This window comes from Pagrus major, chromosome 15 (genome assembly GCF_040436345.1).
Source record: "Pagrus major chromosome 15, Pma_NU_1.0".
Lineage (NCBI taxonomy): Eukaryota > Metazoa > Chordata > Actinopteri > Spariformes > Sparidae > Pagrus > Pagrus major.
Window position 1 is genome coordinate 29,901,549 of NC_133229.1, and position 20,060 is coordinate 29,921,608.

Sequence of the window (20,060 nt, forward strand, 5' to 3'; positions counted from 1 at the left end):
AATATGCATGATTTACGATGTGTCCTGACTTTCCTGGAATCTGGGTCAGTGTCCCCTCTGGACAGCAGTGATTCATAAGTAACCTCAGCGCTTCTTTCTCTCGGTTTAGTTGCTTTCCTTGACCACATTTCAGTGCCTACACATCACAGCAACTCAGGAATAGACCACCTCCGACACGAAGCCAGCTGGTGGGGTTCGCCATCAAGCTTGTTTTTCCACTAAGTGAAAATATCAAAAGTGCCTGAATGCAGAAAGTACATGTCTGCAACTGTGTAGGTGAAACAGATGATTGATATATCGTCTAATTTTTGTGCACTATGAGTCATTGGTGTTAACAACAGGCTTTCAGTGAGTGATGGAGTCCTGCAGAGGCTGGATGGCTATTTTCAACATTTGATTCTGGGTCTTGAGCAATAAACAAGACGAGTGTGTGTAAAAGACTTTAGAGGTAAGGTCAATGATGATGCACGTAGATTACAGGTGGAACTGCTGCTCATGATTTTCAACTGTTATTGTAATATTTAGGATGTAGAAACACAAGTTACAACTGGGTGATATGGACATTATTGCAGTACTTTCAGGTTGTCTTAACATTTTCGGACTGGTCGACAAAATCAAACATCAGGATATTTTTTTTACCAAATACCTCAATATTAATATTGTGACAATATTGTAAAGCTGACTATTGGTACTTTCACAAAATATTAGCAGTGAGATTTTTGGTGATGATCAGTAATGTGGCTGAAGGCGAGTACACTTCACTGTAACGCAGCCTTTAAAACCCAGAAATGAAACGCTTATCGCGCTATAACGGTATTCAAAATCTAAGGTAACATACAGGCGCCTCTCAAAAAATTTTAATATCGAGGAAACGTTTTCAGAAGGTCGACAATTCTTGTATTAAAAATCTTTTTTTGATTGGTCGTATGTAATATTCTAATATTTTGAGGTACTGCATTTTTGAGCTGTAAGACGTCGTCATCAAAATGAAAACAAAAAAAAAGGGTTTGAAATATATCGCTTCGTGTGTAATGAATCTAGAATATATAAAATCTTCACTTTTTGAATAAATTATGGAAAAAAATGAACTTTTCCATGATATTCTTAGTTTTTGAGGTGCGCCTGTATAGTCTTATATCCTGATAACAAAATAAATTGTATATACATTATTGCCCAGCCAAGTGATGTATTTAAAATGTAAATTTTCTTTTTACCAGTGGTGAAAAACAGCAAATCTCTACATTTGAGAAGCAAATATTTTGTATCTGTAGTTGGTAAATGACTGAAACAACCAATAGAACATCGGTATAAAAAATAAAGGAGAACAAACATGATTGTATGACAGAAAAGTTTGTAATAGGTTTTTCTTACAAAAGTGTGAAAATAGAGAAAATTGCACAATTTAAGAAAATAAAACATCAGGAATGAAACAACAACCTTTTCTCAGGCAGCTTTAACAAAATGTTTCTGTACAAAAGGAAAAACAGTCAGCAGTCCTTCATCTGGAACAGAAGATAGTGACCTCGACATCAACTGCAGTCAGAGACAAACACCTTCATGCAGTCATGAAATAACAGCCGAGGGTTTTGAGTACAAGTACACAGCAGAACTGTTATCGAGCCGTAGTGTCACACTTTGTTCCTTTTCTTAAACTTGTTGGAGGAAAGAGATAAAGTGCAGTAAGAGCTGAGTGAGTATATCTGACTCTTCTGAACGGTTTCACACAGAAAGTTGCTTAAAACAATGTCAGACTTGTTCGACGCTCTGTTAGCAGCTTTGTTGTCAGCCAATTGGTTCAGTACGAGATAGAAAAAGACGTTTTATGTTGCCTGTTATGAACAGAGGTTTGAACAATGACAACAACGTGTTAACTCACTCATTAAAAATAAAACAAAAACACAAACCAAACTCCAGCACAGTCCAGACGATTCACACACACAAAAATTGCACAGGAAGGTAAGAAAAAAATAATATCTGTTTTCTATAAAGTGTAGTGTAAAGATATACAAGTTTAGAGTGCTTACCATTTAAAATATATATGCAGTAACAGGAGTTACAAAGTAGCATCACTCAAAGACTAGATTAGAGTGATGAATCGATACTTTCTACAAGTTGATTAAATCATACATCAGCTCAACATTTTGGGAAATGCACTTATTTGCTCTCTTTTGGAAAGTAAGATAAGATTAATACCACTCGTGTCTTTGCATTCAGATTGGAAGCAGCCTGGTTTGGGTTCTGCATAGAAGTACTTTGTGCTTTTTTCCTGGAGGTACATTTTTTTGAGAGCATCTGTTAGTCTGTTAATGATTTCTAGTTTGTTTGTAGCCAGTAAATAAGCACAAATACACCACGCTGACGAGCTTCGGAGCAGCTGGGAGGTGTGTTTTGAACGCTGGACTGAGGCCTTTACTTCAAACTAACCTCCTGTGTCCAACTCGATTGCAGACACAAACAGTATTCATCTTCACATCTAACACTCGCGACATTGAGCACCTGCTCACTTTCCAAAATAAAACGGCGTTGTACATGCGAGGTCACAGAGACGTGCCTCGAAGGAGAACGCTTGCAGAAAAGTAAATAATTGTACTTCCCAAAAAGCTGAATTATTCTTAACCTGCCACCTTTTTAACATTAATAACTGTCAGTTAGTGACTTTACTCTAAACGTCTATTTGAACAGTTAATTATTGAGGATTTCAAATTAAATAGGATCACTTATAAGACTTGTTTCTATGTTTCAGAACTCTTCAGCCATCAGGACAGAAAAATGTTCTGTGCTTCCTTCATTTTTTAAACTAGTGTTAAGCAAAAAAAAAAAAAGTACGATGTACAGTACGATATGAAGGCTAATTATTTGGCCATCCTGGAGCGAAGGCGCCTCTTAATGATCTGGTGGTCGCTCTCTTTCTCCTCTGGCTCTCTGCTGATGATCTAAAACAAGAAAAGAAAGACCAAGTTGTTTAAAGTGTGTGTGTATAACTGTAGGGTTGTAATTAGAAGGGCAGCCACCGTCCTTTAACAACCAATCAGAAGATCGAGTATTTTACTTAAAGTATCGGTTAATGCTTATTCAGGTCATTAAAATGGAATAATTACCTGAATAAGTGCCTCAACTTTATTTATTCTTGCACTTAAGTGACATTACTGTAAAGGGTCTGATATCTACAGTAACAATGTTGAAAGCAACATGCTATCGCTAAGCATGGCAATGTTGACAATATTCTGATTAACTGCCCGGAGAGTGCCGTACTATTACAGCTAAATGGCAAATACGGTCCTTGTTTGGTTGAAGTGACTCTTCACTGTTAATTGACAGCTGTTCCTGCTGAAGTGCTTTGCTGCTCACTAGATTCTCGTCTCTCATTGCAGGAAGTTCATCGTAGGTGAGGAGCCATGAGATGGTAAGGTCACGTCTGACATGCACACGTTTTGCTACTTATATCAAGTCAGAGAGCTGAATGTGGCTCCAGCGTATGTCAGTAAGTGTTGAGATATATTTCACGATATTTTCAACAGAAATGTAATTGCTAAAACCATATACGACCAGTGAGGAGCTGCTTTTATAAGGGATAGTTTTATGAGCAATTGTTGGATTAAATCGATTGGGGTTATTCTTGATCGAGGCTTGGCATCCTTTGAAATGTTTGGAGGCAACAGTGTGGATACCCGTGTTCATACACATTTTTCTCCCAAGGTGTCAACAGACAAAATTCCCCCCTCTAGCATTTTCTTATTGTTGGTGCTGGTGACACAAAGACAGCTGGATCATTTCAGTTTCTGAAAGCAGATAGAAACGGTGCCGGACTGCAAGCCTGACTGGATCGACTTTCCCCGGAGATCTCGCGCCCAGTGGCAGACAGAACAGCATAGTGAAGTTTACAGGGAGACGATTAGGTGTGAAACTTCTGCTGCTAGGCTGAACTAGCATAAGTAACAAAGTACCATAAGAAGTGATGCACTGGTGGGACTTTTAGGGCTTAAGAAGCGTTGGCTAAGTGGGCTAAGCAATAATAACCTGCTCTAAGAACGAGGTTCAGCGTCTTGTTACCACGGAAAACACCGGTTCCAGTTCAGTGACAGGACGACCTGGAGGGTATCATGGGGGCTGGAATAAGAAGGATTGCTATGACATTGGGCGATCAACATTTAGCAAAATTAGTGAAACTTCTCAAATGTTACATGTTTTCTGAACACATAAAAACTTACCAATATTAGACTCTTTTATTTAGGCTCAAAGTTTGATTTAATCAGAATCTATCTCAGCAAAGTTGAGAGTTTCCCAGACTCTGTTTTACACATGTTGACTTTGATAGCCAGCTGTTTGGTTAGCATGTGTGGGTCGCAGTGATTGACGCTTAAAAAAAAAAATTCAATACCATATAAGCGACTGTACACGGTATGATAACCGTCAGGTGTCGTACCACAGTATTTCATTCCATCCGGGTCGTACACACACTACTACTAATAATCATCGTCATCATCATAAGTTAGATAATACCATGAAATTGTGATATTTTCTGAGATGGTTATTGTACCGTTAACACTCATGCTGTTGCAACCCTGACAGTGTGTGTCAGCTGTTATGAGCTTATCATGTTTCATGACACCAGTGTGATGGAGACTTACTGGGTGTGAGGGCATGTCCATGGGGGAGGAGATTTCAGGCCTGTAGAGTTTCCTTTTGTTCTTCTTGGCTCTCAGGCTGAGGGCTGAAGAGGAGGCTGCTGAGTCTGCATCGCCCCGGCCGCCCACCAGACTCATCATCTTCTTGGCTGCAGAGACGGAGACAATTTTAGATAAGAGGAACATGCTGACTGGATGGATAGATCTTTGAATTTACTGCTTAACTTTATGTTAGTGACGGCTGATGTTAAATGTGCTCTGTGTATCAGTTTTAAATCCTTTATAGCATTAGTATAATTACTTTGGAGTCACTGAGCGGAGTCTGTCAGACTCTGAGCCACAACACTTTTACAAAATCAATTCATTGTTATGTCATTTTATAAATGTCAGTGTTATCTTTTAATAAATGACACTGATCTGATAAACGTCTAAGCATCTGTAGGTCAACAGTGTCACGGTTGTTATTTACTGTTCAGGGATCAGGGGTGAGGGGAAAGGAAAGAATCAGTGGAGGGAGAGAAGGAGTGAGCGATGGAGAGAGGGGACAGGGGAAAAAGGGAAGAGTGAGGTGTTATAACAATGAAAATAAAAGACAAGTGAAGGTGAGAGATGAAAGATGGAGGGACGGGAGGAAGGGATAGCGAGTAGGAGAAGAGGAGAGAGGGAGATGGAGGGAAGGAGGATCAGATAGCAGACGGCAGCCCCCTCGCATCAGAACCCTGGGGCGACAATTAATTGGCCGAGTGAAACCGCCGGTCCTCGGGGATAAAACACAGAGATGACTCTGGTGGATTCCAATATGTTCCCAGTCTTAGCTTTCTCCTCTAAGCCATCATTAGTGTCCCAAACTGGCCAACCTTGCCCGGTTACTTTGTCAAACCTGTGTTATCCTTCCCAAAATGACTCCTACAGGAACGCAGGGCTTTGTCCTTGTGAGTCTGCTCGTGTTTCCACAAACAGGTTTTCAACTATGAAATTTTAAAGAATTCTTGAAACCCATCGGGGACCATGTGATTGCCTCCTGGAATCAGTAAATGGCTGAAGGTGAATGAGTAAAAGGCATCAGAGCACAGTGGGGAGGACAGACTGTGTGTATAAGCAGGCTTTGGTGTGTTTGTGGCTGGATTGGTTGTGAAAAGCCAAAAGCAAATACCGACGGTGTGTTTTCTGATCATTATTGGAATATTGAAGCTCCTTTAACGCCCAAACTTTTTTAGTAACACAGAAATATTGCATCGGTAAAGCAATTTATGTAAAGGGCAGATACTGATGCAGACTTTCATCATTAAGATGCTTCATCACTGCAGTGCTCACATTTGTGTTTTTTTTCCTGAGATGCCTGAAGATGAATTGCACATTTTTGCTCACGTTTTAACGACACTATTGGTTTGAAAATAAATTTTAGATTGTGTTACTGGTCCTCAAAAGTCGTTAGCGCCTTTTCAGGGCGTAACGGTACATATATTCGTCCTGAACCATCACAAGCGGGTACAGACGTCACACTTCAGTGCATTAAGTCATACGACAAACAGTATTATTGTTCTGATCATCACTCCAACCCAAACTGGCTGCGAGCTGTGCAGTGCAGTGCGGCGCGTCGTTTTGAGCCCGACTCTTTGTTTCTGTTTTCACTCCTGTCGCAGACTTTGTTCATCAGTGAGTGGAAACACGTTGAACATGTTATTGCCGTAGATGGCATCACCCAGAAGTGTCAATCACTGGAACAAGGCAAAGGGAGTCAAGCAAATTCTCGCTGTATTAAAGCAGCCTACAGAAGCAGACGACGACATAATTTTTTTTTAATCAGCCCAGCATAAGAATACGACCTTTGTGAGAGTGTAGGTTCACCTTTTACTGCTTAATGCACTACAGGCTGTACCAACTATCTCAGGTGGAACTAGGTGAAGGTGAAAAACATAAAATAAAACTAGCCTTATCAATCCAGGATCTTTTGTTGGACCAACCTTGTAACGCACCATGACTTCTGTCTACTGTCACACCCCCGGAGCCTTTAGTAGATATTTTTATTGCCAACAAATCTTTCTGACTTCCCTGCTGGCACTCAAGACACAAGCACATTCGTTACTCATGAAAAACGGCTCACAAATATGCAATTCCATTTTTAAATAAAAAACAGCTGCTCACTGTAGTTTTTCACAACATTACCTGTATATTTTGACTATTTTCAGTGTTGGATTCGTCTCTATTTGGTGCTCTAGTGAGTATTTGAGGCAGCAGGGCGGCGTATGTGGGACTGAGTCAAAATAAACTAAAGTGTGTGTTCATGGTGACGCAGGAACGTGTTCGACGGCCCAGAGGAATCTGATTTTTTCAGGCTTTGGACTGACACAATCCTTGCTCATGTTCACCCGAGGACACACAATCCTTTTCCTTTAGGAACACAAAATTTGGTCTTTGACTTGTTCCACGGACAACAGCTAAGACTGGACTAGGATCTTACCTTTACAAGATTAAAAACATCTAGGAGGCTGCATCAAGCACAACCACTCACAGCACCTGAGGCTGTTCGACCCAAGTGTGACACTGACCGGTGGAGTGACTGTGTGACGCATCAAAAAGTTTCAAAGAACAATTTGATTTGAAAACGAATCCGGGGCCAGAACAGATCAAACTTTTCAAATTTAATTAGTTTTGCACAGCATTTCTTCAGTATTATTTCTTCTTTAGCTCTCGGTTTGTCCATTTTATTTTTATTTTTGTTGGTTTTTAATGTCGTCTTGTGCACAAATAAGGATTATTATTGTATTTCCATTGTTTGAAAAACGGATTTGACTGTTATCTCACAAGTTAAATTAATTTATTGATACTTCACTTACTGTAGTAATACACAAGTTTCACGCAGCTCAGCATTGCCATCAGCTAGAAGTATTTGTTTTGCCATTACTGATAAAAACGGTTTCAGCCATCCACTGCTGTGTCATTTTGTTGCTTCATCATATTTAACCTGCTCCTTATGTTTGAAATAAATAATCTGCAGCCTCTAATTTACTGTTGATCAGGAACCAGATAAAAGTTACACATCTCCCACAGAAAAGAGTCACACACTGACACACTAACCTTTAGTGCCGAGCAGCGTGGGGGAGCTCTGCAGGAATTCTCCGATCTTCTGCAGCGTTCCTTCCTTTCTGCTGCGGATGCTGCTCTGGGAGTCCTGGCGACCCGCTGGGGAGGAGATCTGATCACAGACGACAGTGAACCTCGGTTAGTCTCTCAGCATGTATGAGGTACATTTTGTTGAAAAAAAAAAGAAAAGTGGCTTCCAGTACAAGCATATTAAAAACATCACTGATGAGGATGGTTGTACAGATTGAACAAATGATCTAAAGCACTGATCATGAAATGAAACTGAAGTAGCTGGGGACTTGTTTTAAAATGTAATCATCAATTCTTGTCTCTCAAAGCCCGGAGATTGGAAAAGAGGTAGTTTGCACCCTCGACATGCGGTCGACCTCATGCACCCACTTCAAACGAGGTGAACAGAACGCTATTAGCTCAGAAGCTACATTGAAGGTTTTGGCTAAAAATAGGCTGTAAATAACATCTTTTTAAATCAATTAAGGACCTGGGGGTTTCCAGAGACCTTGATTAGGCCAAACAAGCTGTATGGAGCCATTTTTATCTTGTCTGACTTTTCAGGTGTTGTTTTTTTACATTTTAAAACAAGTCTCTAGCTACTTCTGTTGTTTAGCAGAATGCTGCAACGCTGTTTCACCGTGAAGCTCCAGAAATGTTTTGTGGATTACGAAACTTCACCTGACTTTCCACCAGCATGGCGGCTATTTTGGCTGATCTGTTCCCTTAAACTAGTAATTGAAACATTACATTACAGATCACACTGCCAGTCAAACCCACAAAAACAGAATACCTCACGATTAACAAACGTAACCTCTTTATGTAAGAAGATGACTGCTTCGGGTTCGCAGTGACCTACTGTATGATGCGACATTGAGGTGTTAAGTATGAATTATTTATGTTAATACATGTAGGATGCATCGGGACACATGTTCATGGTTATGCATGCGAGTGTGTGTTTGGCGTGTGTGACTCTGTCTGGTTGTCACCTCCTCTTGGTGCGGGGTCAGCTTTGGCGTCAGTTTGGTCCTCGTGTTCCGTCTGTTCTGCACCTCCACCTCTTCCTATCAACACACACAGGAGGGAAATGCACAAACACATACAAGATTAAGACACACACACACACACACCAAATGGTAAAACACAGAGTGTGTGTACTGAGTCATCTGTACGAAGCAGACGATCAGAGAGGTTAGAGAGAGGAGAGGAGAGGAGCTAAAAACAACCACACACAGTTTCATAATGGCAGGGCGGTCAGGACGAGATGGCTTCGGCCATTAATACATGGTACACAGACATCAGGAGAAAAACATTCAGACACTTTGTGCACTGGCTTCAGTCGGCGGTCAACTCCACTTTTACCATTTTACCAGCCGTAATAATTTTAAAGGGGAGAAAACAAGCTCCAATTTAGGGTTATTTACCTGCCAGAGGGGCTTGAAGGGTTGACAAGCTGAACTGCTACCAGTCAAAATACATTGTCCGGTTGTCTCAGCAACAGCCAATTAATCTTTAGTTTTCATTTTCGAACGAGATTCTGATGTCAACGACAAATACCATTTCCAACCATGGGTAGAAAGCCTTTCATCACATCTATGTGTCTATGATGTGTTCTGCATGCTTTCAGACAGAATGTAAAGGAACAGGCGTGCCAAGGACAGCCATCTCTTCTGTAGGTGTTTTTTAGTCAATTGAAGCATCTGACAATTTTCTCCCTGGTCTGCTGTTTGAGAGGTGATGACAAGACATGATGGCAATGGTGTATGAGTGGAAAGAGAATGACTGCATAGAAGTTTTGATACGGAGAAACCTTCAGTTCACTGTCTGGCACTATTAAAGAACTGCCCACCTTATTCTTGTTGCAACCATTGAAGAGGAGAAAGAATGATTTGCGATGTAGCTGAAAGGTTTTGTGTTGCGATCTTTACTGGGGTTTCAATTGAAGGCAGTTTGATCAGGACAAAAAAAAGGACTATAGTCTCAAATAGGGCTGCACAGTTGATCGAAATAGCAATGGCCAAGTGCAATATCCAAAAGTTGCACTGGTGAAGATGCGTAGGCAATAAATAAGGAAAAACTGTGCTAAATGAGTGAACTCATGGACACCACAGCGGCAGGCTCAAGAGGCTTTCCCTTTCTTTTACCGTTTCTCCTCTCATACACTGGTTTGCTTAGCTGAACAGCCAATCAGTGTGTTCACTGGTCAAGAGGTTCTCTCACCGACGGGCTCCGCCGCAAAATCTAACTCCTAAAGGGCCGATGAGTGCCAACGGTGCGACACATCGCAACAATTAGGCTCCAATCATTCTACAACGTACCCAGGCAAACAGTGGGAGTCAGCAGGGACAAAGACCACAGGGAAACTGGCTTTGCCAAATTGGGAGAGAAAAGCAGCAAGAATATAAATCGTTTCAAACCAACAAACTCAGATTTGATCCGTCAGTATATATTCCTGCAACGATTTCAGCACAACGAATCCCTGGACGTATTTTGGTACACTAACAAATGAAGCGATTCTGACTCACAACTACTGGTTGGGGACGAGGCCGACCTGAGGGGGTGGCTCACAGGCCCGGCTGAGGAGTGGGCGTGGTGGAAGCCGTAAACATGCTCCACTTTGAAAGGCAGAAAAAAAAAGGTTAAAACATGTGGAGTCATCAGTGACTCAGCAGACGTTTTAAGATATAATCTGAGAAAGGAGGGATGGAAGAAGTAGAGGTCGGTAGAGATGGAAAATGTCAAGAAAGTACATAATGGAGCTGGAGTGTGTTCATGCACGTGTGTGTGTGTGTGTGTGACAGAGTGAAGAAAAGCAAGAAAGAAGCGGAAAGATACAGATGAGTAGTGATATGTTACAGTGATAAACCGTAATTGGAGAGTGTGGAGAAAGTAAACAAGATGAAGTGTCTGCGTGTGTGCGTGTGTGTGTGTGTGTGTGAGATGGAGATGAGATGATAGAGGGAGCGTGTGGAGAAAGTAAATGAGACATGAGATAGTGTGAGTCAAGACTGGGGACAAAGACAGATGCAGGGGAGATAGTGAGAGGCAGATATGTGCTGATTGGTTTTCTTGGTAGATTTTGAAGAACAGTGGATTTTAATTCCTCGTACCTCAAACATCTTTAGAGATGTCCTCAGTTGATCCCAAGGATCGGTATCGGAGCTGATCCAAATGGATCATAACTGCGGCTAAAATAAAGCCAATCAAAGTCCAATCCTTCAGCTGATCGCAAGTTTTGTCCACCTCAGCCTGACACCAGTGGGAGCATTTTGTGCACATAGAAGTGAAATATACACAGTGGATCGCGATACATATAAGCTCATATCAGCCAGTACACGATCAAAAATATCAGGCAATACCAAACCCTTTACACGTGCAGCTGCAAATGCAATACATCTTCCAATATAAGCCCTCATATATACAATCTATTTCTTTGGGAATAAATGACGATCAGCAGTAGATGTCTTGGCAAACAAGATCATTATCATGCAAGAACTGTGATGACTGACTTATTTAAATACACTCTGATTTGGAGAACAGAGAAGAAAGGGTTAAAAAAAAAAAACAGCCTACAAGTCATACTGTAAAAAACAAAGTACATCAGTGTACATGACAGATTCACTCCACTGTGCACGGGACTTCACAAAACTCTAACACCAAAATCATAAAAGCTAAGAATTCAGATAAAGATTTTCTGGGACAGCTGAGAAGTCTCCCTTTTGAAGAAAAGCCACACCATCGTCAATAAATCATTAGGAAGTCATCTGCTGAGCAGACGGACGTGGCTGGGAGAGACGAGGCTTCAGAGGCTGAGAGAGGAAGATGGAGATTTAGAGGAATGACTGAAAATTTTGAGAGACAGAAAGACAAGAAGAGAGAGAGAGAAATCAGAGGGCAAAATGCATGAAGACAGAGGAGAAAATGAGTGTGTGCAAAGAGTAAAAGGTGAAGCACTTTATTTGCTCACTCGAGGTCACGTTGTGCCAGTTTGCATGTTCCAGCGTGCCAACACTCCATTATCTCTGAGAAAAATTGAATGGTGCTGGATCGCTGATGAAATCGGCTGCCGTATCACTGCTGGGTCACTGCCTACAGATGTCACACCCATCAGATAAGAACCCACTTTACCGTGCAACTCCCTCCCTGGGTGTCAGAAGGATGAAATACAAGCACTCGATTTCAGTTTAAATTATTCCGACGAGTTTGACAAAATAATTCGTCTGAACAACACAAATGGCAACAATGAACGGAAGCGTCTCCTCTGCATTTAAAAAAGGAGGAAGCAGGAAGAGGAACACTTCTATCTCGTGTTGTGAGCGGTAGCACAAATGCAGCTTATCCATTTGCAAACACAAAATACATCTGTGATTAAACAATATTGACAGATTGTATTGACCCACCAGTGCATCAGTCAACATGTTTAACTAGGCTGAACACTAACACTGCTGTGGGGCAGACTAACACTTATCTCCACTATTTGATGACAGTCATTTGTGCAAAGATCAACAATCTCATGAAGTGAAAACTGAGAATGTTGCCTTGAATAATCCGAGCAGAGGAGCCGTCAGTCTGAGCATTTCTAAGATAAGACAGAGGGAGGAACGTGACTGGATAGTTTAAATCAAATGTTTTCTATACATCTATACAAAGATGTTCTGGGTGTGGATTCTGAATCGCACAATAATCATTCGATGTGGGAATAACGTTTTCCCACAGAAAAATACAATCAAATACAACACTGTACATCTCAGCGTTCAGCTCCGACCGTGCACCCTCATCTTTATTTCATTTAATCAAGCTGTATTTGGTAAGGACAATCTTTTGCAAGTGCAGCTGCACAGAAACAAGTAATCCCAGTTATAACTCCAAACTCAGGTGGGAGCCGTGTGGGCCTGTGGTCATACAAGTGTCCCTGTAATAATATTTTTACACTTTGACTCTGAGTTAGAAGCTCAAGTGTCCTTGAACAAGGAACTGAATCAATTCCAGGAGCGCTGCCGTGGCTCAACCTCAACTCTGACCTCCCTGTAGGGGGAGCAACAGGCCACAGCTTGATCGTACCCCCCAAAGAGATCACAAGTCTGCAGCAACAAGAGCAATAAAGCAGACCAAATAAAGAACAGACACTCACCAGTCAAGATGGTGCAAATAGAGAGAAGAAAGGAAAAGAAAGAAAGCTTTTTACAGAGGAAATCAACAGAAGACTTTCACAGCAACTCTGCTCTCACACACCAACAAATCAAATGCTTACGTGATCAAGGAATAGCACACCTCCAAAAACAAACTATAATTTAATGTCAACGTTAATTCCCTGAAAAAACTGAACTTAAACACATTATCCAGGTATGACCAACTATCCGTTTTTACTGTGTTGCAACACGCAATAATAAAGCAGCTTATCAAAGCTCATAATGTTTGAGACTTTCAATTAAAAATGACAAAACGTAACCTTTTTATTTTACTATTTATTGTCTGAAGTATGGACATGTAATATGGGCCTAAGATACATCACTGACAATAGTTAAGTTAACTTTTCCTGACAAGGAAACAAAAAACTGTGCTCAAACTTAAATGAAAATACTTTATTGCTAAAATGGGACAATGATGAAAGACTAAAGTAGACTGAGAGTCATACTTCATCCTCCAAGCTTACGCAGGCGCACTGAGAACACAAAAGCTAGTGTGGTTGATCAGGAAAGAGTTGGTTGCTACACTCAATATTCATGCTAGTGCTATCCATGCTAATGATGTTGCTATCAGTAGAACGGCAATCTGGAGGCAATGGTAATGGATTAAAGTCCGACTATCGACACCCTGGTTGCCTGGGATGAAATAAAATAACGGGAAGTAACACTGACTGGAGCGGGGCTATAATGATCTTGTTCAACCACGTACAGTATTTAGGTGCAAAGTGGAGCCCAACAACAACAACAACAACAGTCTCTACTTTTATACATAAAATCTTATTCTCTGCCTACCATGCAAACTGCATTAAATATAACTCCCACAACCCACATCTGTTCCCACAGGATCATACCTATGCTGCAGCCCTACACTGTTCCACAAAGTTATACCACATTAGCATCATGGAAGAAATGTGTTTTTTGCACTGAATACTGGAGGGAATTTGTGACATTGCCATATAATGTGAGGGGGACATTTGTTAACACATTAGATACACTTCGCTCTGCAGCACAGAAACGGGTAAGTGAATTGAACGCACCAACAAGCAATCCATGTAAACATCCTCGTTTGTGTATTTGCTGTAATGAGATTATGTGCAAGTAAACATTGCCTCAGTCTCCCTACTGTTAAGCAGAAGAGAGAGAACAAGATAGATACGCCATCTGTTTTGAAATCTATACTGATGCAGGGACGGCTGGATGCACACATGCAGTTTTCTGCATTGTATCCTCACTTATTCATTCGTGCATTCCTGAATCTACTGTTGGTCAGGAGCCAATGAAGAAACTGGAGGTGAAAACACTGGAAGTACAAAACCTCTTAGGCTTTGCATTAACGAACCTCGTAGATTTGTGAGGAATATTAGGGTTACACTGTTGCTGCTGCCACACTGGAACTTGCTGTTTAAAATGCTTTACAAGAGGTGTAACAGGTTGATGAAGGGTACAACCATTTGGTAGCAGTGCATCATTTGGTTCAGGAGAGAAAGCTGTACTAAAATGGTAAATGATGATGAAGACGATGAGGAATGTTTGTCTGCTCATGAGTTTGGATTGATGAACACATAATGCTGTTTTCTTAAAGAAAAAAAAAAAGGTACCTCTTTTGTTGTTCGTCGTTTACTCCTCCTGAAAATATGAGACTTCAGAAAAGAAAGAACTTGGTTAAAAACAAACAAACTACTCTGTATCAGAACCCTACGTACTGGAAGTGGTAATGTGCAGAACCACTAAAAACAGTTAACTGTGTTAATGTAGGAGAGAGATTTAGCATTATTTCTCTCTGTACTGCTAAGCACTGATTTAAAGTAACGATCAAACTGTTGACTGGAAACATGTTTGTGGTGACTTGAGGTAATAGTGTAAAGCAATAGAGTTGACATATTTTTGTAGGCTAACCTAAAGTTTTTAACTGATTTTGGATCGCCAGCCACCTTCAAAAGCTACGTACTGACACCTACTGTATCAGTGTGTAGATGCTGCGCTTGTGAAGTCAATGAAAGCAATTTTGCTTCTTATTTTGGGTTATATTGTTCGCCTGTATTTTCCTTATTGGCTTAACTGGATAATATAAACTTCCCATTATCAAGCCGATAACTTTATTATATCATGCATCCCTAATTTGTAGAGGGGCTGGTAAAAATTGACCCCAGGGAAGTACATTTTTGAACCCTAACCTGACCTTCATATTGAACATTGTAAAGCCTGCAGAACTATTTTACGTTTAACTGAGTAATAACATTATTTACAGAAGTGTAATAATTTCACCCTATGTTAGCAGAGGGAATCTAGCTGCGTCCCCCTGCTTCCAGTCTTAATAATACTAAAACAAGCTAACTGGCTGCTAGCTTTATATTTACTGGACAGAAGCGAAAGTGGCTTCACCAACATAATAACTCATGTATCTTACAGTACAGTTCATTTTGGAGTTTTACATGACCTCGTCAGACACTAATGAGGAAAAGACCCTGACACAGTTTAATGTTTCATGTAATTTTGAAAGGAAGCATTAAAAGTTGATATAGTTCAGTTCCTGATGGCTCTGGATGTGAAGTGCCACTGGTGCCATCACGAGTCTCATCATCAAGCTCGGCTGGACCCCCAACTGGCCCACTACTCCATGCTGTACTCATGTCAAGTGAAATACCAATAAGCTCTGTGTTTGTAGATTCATATCTGTTGTATCTATTTTGTGATGCTTATAGGGGGAACATTTAAAAGACACAGAGGGAGGACATTAACATGCATATGCTTACAGGTGTTTAAAAACAGTATCATTTTGTGCATACGTATGTGTAATAAATACTCCCCTTGTTGCCTTCTGTGAGGATGCCACAAAACACAGCTATCTAAGTGTCATGAGGAAAATACTGATGGAAGAAATCACAAATATAATCAGCAGTGGAAGCATTGTTTAAGATTTAGGTGCTGCTGTGACTTCTAGGAGTGTTACAATCTCAGTTGTGCTCAATTAGTGCTGAAGGGATTATTTGTGTAGAAAATGTAGTATTTTTGTAGTATTGAAGGTCATTATAATAGGCTGTTACCCTTTATCATAAAACCAACATGAATTTGTCTCTTTGTCCAATTATTGTCTGTGTAGCAACAACCTGTTGCAATTTATGCATCATCGCCATCTTTATCCAACACCTAACCACAGGACTTGACTATCCTCATAAAACCTTGAACCCCTTCTGATTGAGTATTACCGGACATAGAAGAGGAGGCACACTTGAATCTGGGTCCTTCAGTTGAGGGATGTTCTCCCTATTCAACACCTCCACACTGACCTGCTTAAAACTGAAAGAGCTCTCCAACAAATTCATTTTTCTAAATGAAAAGATCAAGCATTAACTACTGTTTAAATGTTAAAGCCATTTATCTGCAGCAGATTTAATGTTTACTTTAATTTGCCTTCGTGTTGATCTCAGATAAAAGCTTTCTGCTGAGGGATTATTTTTCCATTTGTTTCTAATTTATGTCTAATTGATGTCCAGCCCATAATGTCTCAAACTCAAAGAACTTACTCAGACAGTCGATTCAAGAATAACTGATGCAGCACCAAACGAAACCAAAAAAGTCCAACATGTAGCTGCTTAGTCAAAGGTACTTCAGAAAATCCATTTGAGCTCCAAAAGAACAAAAGTTATGGTGGTATATAATTCTCCTTTGTCACCTTCATTCACGTTCGTGTTGATGCATCACAACCACAGCCAAACAGAAACTCACAGGCCTGAGCTGTTGTTTTAGTTTTTTTTTAGCTGACAGACCTGAATTCTGGCTGAAAGCTCAGAGGACCTCACTGTTTGTCTTTGTGAGTCTGTCTGTTCTATGACTCTCACTCTCTCCCTGACCTTTGTGAGGCCTTATTAAGTGTTGTCCCATTAATCAGCGGTGAACTTGCTCTCTGCTTGTGCTCCTGCTGACTCTCGGCTGGATCAAGGATAGGCCAAGACTCTGCGGGCAGACAGACCCGCAGTGAGAAAGATTGAGTGAAGGGATGGGGCAGGGATGAGCTCTACGGGGTCAGTTTCAGATGAATCTAAAATGCCCTCTGGCAACAGACAACCTGCATGTCGGTTACCCTGAAGCAACATTGGGAAATGTGCAGTCATTATTATGTGTTTATTTGAGTGAAGCCAGTTTTAAAAGAGCAGAATAAAAATATGTATTTCCGAGGTGAAGGCCCCGGGACTTATTTTTGCAGTTTCAATCCATGTAAATTTGGTCATTTTTAAATCATAGGGGTTGGGTGGGTCTGGTCTTCCACCCACAACACAAAATTAGTAGTAGTGTGCAGATTAGGGCTGCACGATATAATCCAAAAATTATATTGCAAATGATTTAGTGGAAATAATCATTTTAGCGACACAATTTTAATTTTCACTAAAAAAAAAAAACAACAAAAACATAAAAAATAATAATGATGGGACATTTGTTGGGGACTGTACCAAATAAACAGCCAGGACATCGCTGCATCACTACAGTCACACAAATTAACTTTATCAAAACATTGCAACTTCTTGCGATTTGGCGATCACACTTGCGAGTATAATACAATTAATTGTGCAGACAAAAGTGCAGAATCTGTTACATTTGCAAATCAAACAGCTGCATTAACCTGCGGGGCCAGAAAGAGCTCAAAACAAATGCATACGATCAGTCTAAGTGCAACATTACGTCTGTGTTTAGCTCTGGTTTGGTCTCCATCAACTTTGCCTGCCAGTCATTTGCTGCCATGTAAGTAGCATAAACCTGAGAGTTACTCATCAGGCTAACTGCCGCACAAGACATCAAAAATATCACTTAAGTAGGCCACAAAAATATCCATGCAAACATCATGACTGTTCTTTTAAAATGTTGTTTTTGAGTAATAATAATTCTCTTACTTAAAACACTGAACTACCCAGAGTGATTTCAGCAAGCAACCTGTGACGCAAGTAAAATTTCCAAATACAAAACCCCTTTGCAAGTTTTAACCAAGTGTTTTTGTCTTGCCTGGTCGCTTCAGTATATATTTAGAGGTTATTTCCACACACACCAGCTCCTGGTAGTGACGAATGAGGCAGAGAGCCTCAGGCTGTGTAGCTGGAGTGGGAGAGGGACAGTGAGAGCCGCTGTGATCAATTACATGCTGTGTCAATGGTGGCAGTAAATTTCAGTAAGTATAGGCTGTGTCGCTCAATGCTGTGTGGGGTTTTGAGTATACATGCAATGTCATATTGAAGAGTGTGTGAAAATGTGACACAGCAAGTAATCTGAAGGTCCTTTGTCTTTTTCCCTTAATGGTAAGTTAACTTAAACACAATGCACCACGTGTCTGAGAGTCAATAATTATAGCCTATATTTTCCTCTGACAAAAAGATAAGTCGATGGGTTTCTGGTGGTACAGTAAGTATACACATCTACATTTCCAAGTGTACAATAAAGCAAAAACCTGAGGGAGGAGATGCTGTGTTAATGGATGTGTACATTAAGTACAGGCTGTGCAGTCAGACTCTGCTCAGATCTAAACTCTCTCAGCAGCAACTGTCACCGTCATGTCAGCTTCTCCTGCTCCCTTTTACCCTCCTCCATTGCTTTTTATTCTCTCTGCTCCTTTTCCAACCACCCTACCCACAATCCCTCCTCTTTCATCTTGCCATCTCACCAACCCCTCCCAATCTTTGCTTCAACTCAGTTTGCCTGCCACTTTTATCTTTCCCTTCCCCTCTTTCCACATCGCTTTCTCCTCTTTTCCTCCAACCCCCCACTCTCCATCGCTGTATTCCCTCCGCCGTCTTTCTCTGCCGGTCCTTTTACACCATCTTGTTTCATTTCACTTTCTTCCTCCCCAGCTGGCATTTTCCCCCTCTGACCCTCACCCAATCTCACTCAATTTATTCTTTCTGTGCTGCCTCCACCTCCCTCTGCACTTTTTTCCCTCAATTTATTTTAGCCCATTTCTCTTTCTGTTTAAAACTCACCTCCCCCCCTTTGTTTTCTCGACACCTTATCTTCTATCCTTTTTCTGTTGTTGGGTACAAAACATTACTTCAACCTCCGTTGGCCTGCCTTTGTACGAAGGCTGACAGGGTCATTGATGTGCTGACGCTCTGATGACCCTTGGGCCCTTGACACATCAAACACCCTTTATCATTTTTCTCATATGTTTAGATGGAGGTAGACACCATTGCATTCCAAGTGGAAACTGGGTCATTGCAGCAGTGAACAGAGATATTGGTTAGAGAACAAAGTGTACAAAAAGAAGAAAAGAAAAAAGACAGGCCATCTCTACAAGGCTGAAATGATTTCTTCTTTTTTTTTTTGAGACAATAAGAAAAAAATGTGTACAAATGGCAAAATAAATGTAAGGTTTTGCTTTAACTCCACTGTTGGAAGATTCTTGAAACAGCGGGGTTTTCCATGATTAAATCTTTTTTTCTGATGTAACTGTAGTGCAGCTACAGTGCACCTATGGAGAGACAGTCTGGGTCTCCTGTCTCATTCTGTTTTTACTTCTTTTTTAAAAAGGGATGTCTTCATATTTATAAATGTTGACTGAATGTCCCAGATCCCCAGAATAAAATCTGATGTAACATCGCATCACTTTGGATGTGCTGTAGAACCGCTCCCCAACACAAACACCTACATCTTTTTGTGGGCTTTTCATTGCACCTCCCTCTCCTCTGTTTCTATTCCAGTTCTCTCTCTTGAACCTAGCTCAGTCAGCAGAACGGCAGTCATTAGTGGAATTACTTTGGGGTTTCATCTCAGAGCTCTCACCCCATGTATAAGTACTCCCACTGCTGGTATCAAAAGAGAAAATGTCGTCACACCAGCAGGGTACAAGGAGACTGAGTCCAAAGAACCTAGTTACATTGGGGGAGTACTTGTTGCACGAACGTCGCCTAATATGATCCAGCTAATGAGCTTTTGTCAGAGCATGCAGGCACACGGCTAACACATCCTCACACTGTTCTCACGGCTGGTGGTTTTAAAGTAATGAAGAGGGAAGATGCACAGTTTCAGGTGTCTTTCTTCTCACTGCCTTAAGTCTGATAATTATGAATTGGTATACTAAAAATATTAGGAAAAGTGAGAGTATTTCTTCATTGCATTACTAATTTCTCTTTACTAACACCTTAAAACAAAATAACTATTCCTAAACACAAGACAA

General features: G+C 40.7%; 1 protein-coding gene across 2 annotated transcripts in view; it reads right to left on the minus strand.

Moving 5' to 3' along the window:
- Positions 1–1,334: 1,334 nt before the first annotated feature.
- The window catches only part of kif20ba (kinesin family member 20Ba), a 45,757-nt gene continuing 27,031 nt past the window's right edge, over positions 1,335–20,060 (minus strand). For both annotated transcript variants that reach the window (XM_073481432.1, XM_073481431.1), the window contains exons 31-34: positions 8,708–8,782; positions 7,704–7,821; positions 4,629–4,774; positions 1,335–2,933 (exon numbers count right to left, since the gene is read on the minus strand). In XM_073481432.1, coding sequence (XP_073337533.1) covers positions 2,853–2,933; positions 4,629–4,774; positions 7,704–7,821; positions 8,708–8,782 — 420 coding nt within the window. In that variant the 3' untranslated portion in view covers positions 1,335–2,852. The remainder of the gene's footprint in view (positions 2,934–4,628; positions 4,775–7,703; positions 7,822–8,707; positions 8,783–20,060) is intronic.